The 5,843-nt window shown below is 36.6% G+C and overlaps 1 protein-coding gene across 1 annotated transcript in view; it reads right to left on the minus strand.

Annotated features, from left to right (window-relative positions):
* Window positions 1–4,174: 4,174 nt before the first annotated feature.
* tirap (toll-interleukin 1 receptor (TIR) domain containing adaptor protein) overlaps window positions 4,175–5,843 on the minus strand; it is a 5,322-nt gene continuing 3,653 nt past the window's right edge. Inside the window, exons 2-3 of the mRNA XM_008425977.1 lie at window positions 5,081–5,662; window positions 4,175–4,780 (exon numbers count right to left, since the gene is read on the minus strand). Of these exons, the coding sequence (XP_008424199.1) occupies window positions 4,674–4,780; window positions 5,081–5,662 (689 nt within the window). The 3' untranslated portion in view covers window positions 4,175–4,673. The remainder of the gene's footprint in view (window positions 4,781–5,080; window positions 5,663–5,843) is intronic.

Here is a 5,843-nt window from a genome sequence, read left to right on the forward strand (position 1 = left end):
ACACAGAAAGTGGCCCTAAGTGATGGCTGCTGTGGAGATGGCCCTGTAGTGTGGAAAAATCCTTTAATAGAATATGGTGACAACATTTCAGATCAGTTAAACATAAGAAAATAGGAAAAAAGAAAACATATTACAATAACCTCACAAACAACAATCTTTTGGCATAGAAAAGGCAGGGTAGTAAAGTCTTCACATGTGAATTTATCAGTCGAACAACAGTGACAATGAAAGATGTCCTCAGGCTATTGGTGTTGCACCGAGTCGTTCTGTATCTCCTCCCTGGTGGTAAAACTTTAAACAAGGCCCAAAGTGAATGGCTGGCATCAGCACTGATCACTAAGATTGTTAAGAGACATGCCAGCAATTTTAATATATTTTTTAGGAATACTTGGCAAGCAATTCATATTCCTGACTGAAAGTGACCCATGCCAATCAATAAGAGAGAGTAATGATTGGCATAGAAAGTGGTCCCATCACTTTCTGTGTGCTCCAAATGAAAGTTATGTTTACTAAGACAAATCCAAAACACTTACATTGCACAAATAAAATGGGAACACAATGTCACGCAAAACAGCAGCTTCGGCAGGAACGAGAACACAAAAGTAAAACAAAACAGCAAATCAATTAAATGGCAGGATCTGGCGAGTAATGAATTTAGATTTTAACTTCTCAGGAGGTATTCAGAGATATTCAGTAACTGTGTACAGTGATCAGTTTCAGAATAATATACAGCAGGAAGGTGACAAGAACTGGAAACTTGGGAAAATCAACGAGTGTCCAGGGGAAGTAAACAGAATAAAAAATTATCTATTAAATTTAGGTTAAGGACCTAAACCAGGGCTTTAACAACTGATAACAAAGAATAATACATTCCAAAACAAAAAAAGCAAATAATCTTTATAACACTGTGGCAAAACTTAATAATGTTTACAATCCAAAATAATTAAATCACAAAACCATACACAGATCTCAGATGATGATCAATAATGCATCTGACAATTCACTGATTCAGTGAATTATCTAACCTGCTTTTGAATGAACCCTACAGCATTTTTACTCACGTCTGAACTTGCTCATAGAAATAAATGTTCATCACCAACTGAAAATCTCCCTCATTATCTGTGTTCTCACTGATTTGGCTACAGGAAACGTGTGCACCTGCTTCCCGTTTTGCTCACAGTGAAATTTCTCATGTAGTTACACAAGACGAAAGGGCCTTTCCCATGCTGAATATGTCACAGTTTTAATATATATTGAAATAGCAAAAGTGTTTGAAAGTTCTGTTAATGTTGCATGTTTCAGTCTACCACAGTACAGTCGATACTCTTCCTTAAAAAGAAACAACAGCTTTTCACAACAAAAACCTCAAGGAACGAAACCATTTCAGTCAATTTTAAGTCAATAAAATTCAAGCAGAAATATTTTTTGGCATTTTATGACAGGTTCAGGTTAAAAGTTGTATACATTTTAATCCAAACAGAGGAGCCCCTGAAGTAAGGAAGAACTATGACTGGAAGAAAGCAGAGGTTTAAAGACCTAAGGTACACAAAGCGGTTACGACGTCAGTTATTAGTTTGTCTAAAACATCTACAGTTTGTGCACTCTGAGATGTAAAGCGAGAAAAGTTTTACTGATGGAACGCTTTTAGCATATAAGTCACAAGATACCTTACAATAAAAGAGATCATTTGTGTTACAAAGAATTAAACAAGCACAAAAAATTCTAAGTCAGAAATTCATTGAGAGTTGATATGAAAAAGAAGGTACGTTCATTCAGCTAAAAGAATGTACAAACATCCCATGTTTTGACACAATATTTCCTCATTATAAATTATTTGATATTCCTCACCATTTTGTAGATTTTATAATAACCAGAGCAAAACTTGCTAAGGTAGGAAGCAAGTTGTAAGGAGAGTTCAAAAACCTTATTTACATGTGGAGTCTCGTTCCACAAAGCTGTTAAGTTGCACATATTAAAACATGAAGTTAGGCTACATGTCATTACGTCACATTTTGTGCTCAAAGCATGTGACAGCATGCCATGCACCGGGAAGGGATGATGCCATGTCCTTTCCTTTTAGCCTAACCCTAAACGCTTAATCTAACAATAATACCAACCGAAAGCTTTAAATCCATTCAAATGACACAGAGAATGTGCCACAAAAGGAGTACTGTCCGATGTTATGTGATACAATAAATCCATGCTGTTTAGAGGTTAAAAGGTTTTCATCATATTCAGTAACATTTCTAATGATATCTTAATCGTGTAAGCTTTTAACATTTGTAAGTGTAAGTTAAACTTACACTTACAAATGTTAAGTGTAAAAACCTTATAAAGAAAAACAAGGGAGACCTGAAGGGTTTCATAAAATGATTCTCAGTCAATGTTTTCTTTTTTTCATCCAAATGTAAATTTTATTTAAGTGAATTACAGATTGTATTCTTTTCATCCAGGTGAAGATCTTGATATGACTGTGAGTGGTGTAAAGATTGCCTCAAGGTTGCTTTTAGAAGTTGTTTTTCCTCTGAAATGTCAAGTTGTATTCCTATTTTATAACCACTCAAATTCACTGTGTGCGCGTGTGTGTGTGCGCATGCAAAGTGTGTGTGTCTGTTGTATGTGTGTGTGTCATAGGATTTCTAAAAGCCCTTGAGAGCATCTGTGCCTTTTGGAGATTACTCACATTTTCACCATTAAAATGCTGGTTCACCATAAAATAGGTGATTATAGATGGCCTTTTTATTAAGGACCTAAATGTCTGCTGTTGTTTAGGGGGATTGGCAAGCGGGTAGGATTAGGCAGCATCAATAAAATCTAAGACATGGAAGCGGCACAAGCCATGTGGGGAAATATAGAACGCTCTGTCCACATTATAAACAACACTTCCCTAATTATCTGTTTGATTTAATGATAATGATTGTATATTTAAATAAGCAAATCTTAACAGTCGCTTCTATCAGCAATGTAGCTCACCACCTACATTGTGGTGGTGAGCACCACCACAATTGTGCTCACCACCACCACATTCACATGTATGCATGTGAATGTATGCATGAATGGGTAAATAACTGAATGTAGTGTAAAACCCTTTGGGGTCCTCTGAACTTGATAAAGTGCTATACAAGTATAGACCATTTACTACTTCCCATAACGATACCCGTCCTGACAAAAAAACAGGGTGCCTTCAAGGACATTTGGGGATCCTTAAAGATCCAGACTATTTGACTCGAAAAATTTAAACAAGCTCCATTTTTCATAATGTTGGAATTTACCAAAATTTTTACTCATTTTCAATAGGTGTTCAATCATTTAGATGACTGCATGAACCTACTGACTTTGGGCCAGTGTTCTGGCATTTACAGTTGCAAACACTTCATTGCAGGTCAAGTTTATTGATAGTTAAATTTTTTTTTTCAATAAAATAAAAATCATAACAACAGTTTGCTGAAGAGAATTGGCAAACAAACAAAATCAGTGAAACAAAATACAGAAAAGGTTCTAATGTTCCCAAACATATAATTAGTTTATAACTTTGAGGTTAAGGGCAATTCTATCAAGGACGTTCCTTGATTTCTGAGGAGACAGCTGGTAAAAAAAAAAATCTTAACTAACTTCAAAAGAGCTGTAGCAGGACTTGGTAGCAACAAAAACTGAGATTTTAATCAGCACGGTGCAATACATCATATGAAAAGGTCAAAGGTTGAATGCCTGAACTGCAGGATTCGTAGAACTCAAGAGCTGTCTATGTATGTCATAGGCACTAGTATTAATTTAGAGGAAAAAAAACACTTGTAATATTAGTTTGTCTTAAGATATTTGTGTTCTTGGATGTATCTTATACCAATAAACCTACTGTAATTTGCAGTGGGTGTGAACAATTTTGATTCCAACTATGTGGTTTGAGTTATTACTGTGTTTTTAATTAGCTCTCTGTTTCTTGACAACTTCTTTTGTTTAGCTGTAATTCCACTGATCCCAATTTCCTTCCGTCTTCTTGTCTTTTTTATGTTGTTTTATTTTTAACTACAGACCAACTTCACATTAACCAAGAAATCATTACTGTTTAAACTTTAGCTTTAATAACATAAAGTTACCTAATTTTTAAAGTGCAATCAGTAATACCTTTATAACAAAGATGTTATGTCATGTTTATGATAGTGTCATGACAGTCTTATTCACCCCCCTTCAAATAAAGTGTTACCAAATATTTCAATGAGATGAGTCTGAGGACCTATTTTTAAAAATATATTTCTGTACATAACCTTTTCTCTAAATTCAAGCCAAGTGTAAAAGTGGATTTTATTTTTAAAGGAATTTGTTATGGGTGGGTGCTTCATGTCCAAACAACATTTTTTAAATCTGACAAAGAAAAGAAGTTACAGTTTCCTGCAAAGATGACTGTGTGTTGAGGTGTGAGAACATCTTGAACACACCACCCAGTATGACTAAAGACGTCCCTAGAGTGAAACAGCTTTTCAAAACACTGCAGGAAGTGACCAAAAGTATCCGTAATGTGGGTTTAGTCATCAGCAGTAGTGTGTTTATTACACAACCATAGATTTATTTTAGTCTTGATCATAGCAAATGTCTCTGATGCTTTTATCTCTCTGCTGCATCCCTTCTGGTCATGTAGAAATCTTGAGATCTGCAAGATGCCGGGTTTTGCACCAATATCATGTTGCTTCCTTGCGTGTCGTCTCTTCCATCTGATGCACAGCTTCAGATGAGTCACCCAAGCTGTAGTTCAGTTTCTCTTCACTTTGAATCAACTTCTCCAAATCTAAGAAACAAAAAGGCTATCAGACAAAGATCTCTTCTACCAAAGTATGCAATATAATGCAGCCGTCTATCTTCCTTACTTTTCTGACAACAAACAACAAACGGGTGAATGTAATTCAACTCCAAGCAGACTCAATGTTTATTGTAACGCGTCATATGCCATAAAAAGTTTGTTTTCACTAATGCAATCTGACAAAACTGCGAGGGTTTCCTATATGTGTCCTCAATTTAGATATTCAAAGTAAAGAGGGTGTTGGCTGTCGACATGGCCCTTAACAACTATCTTAACTTGTGTACTTACAACTTTGTACGGTCTTATTGACGACATTGAAACCGTAGTCATGATTCCTGCTCAGATCAATGTAGTAGTAGAACCTCAGTTCCTGTGGGTACTGAGAGTGGGCCAAGTCAAGAAGAAGGGGTATCATCGTGTTGGACATGGGTCTCTCTGCCAGGGTCTGGTGCATCATGTAACTGCACCAATCATCCTGCACAAAGTTGGGAGTGATGAGCAGAGCCCGAAGGTGGCTGTTTTCCAGGGCCTTGCAAAACTCTGTGGATATAGCACTTCCTGGACATGAGTCCCTGTGCCATAGGAAGCACCTGAGGCTGCGGGGTGGGGTCTCAAGGAACGAAACCAGGCGTTCTGCCTCATCAATGTCTTTCTGGGCGAAGCTGTGGCACACAAACACGTCATATTTCCGTTTCCATCTCAGCTCTGAACTCAGAGCTGTCCTTAACTGCTGTGGTTTTGCAACGGATGTTCTTTCTGATGATGCAGATGAAGGTGATATAGATTCGAAGCTAGCAGCCCCTGCTGGTTTATCGCCTGCTTTGCTGTTCTTGTTTTGCCTTCCAGATTTAAAAAGTTTTAGGAACCATCCTGAAAAAAAAAGCATAAAAAACGTATTTAGGACTTGCTCACTTATTTTAATCTATGTTAATCTTGAAGGGGAAATACATTTTAACAGTGACTTAAAATTAAGTAGCAAAATTGGACTAAATAAAAAATGTTGCATAAGTACATAGACCCTTTTCCCGATATCTCTATGCCTCATTTATAT

This window comes from Poecilia reticulata, linkage group LG13, assembly GCF_000633615.1.
Source record: "Poecilia reticulata strain Guanapo linkage group LG13, Guppy_female_1.0+MT, whole genome shotgun sequence".
NCBI lineage: Eukaryota > Metazoa > Chordata > Actinopteri > Cyprinodontiformes > Poeciliidae > Poecilia > Poecilia reticulata.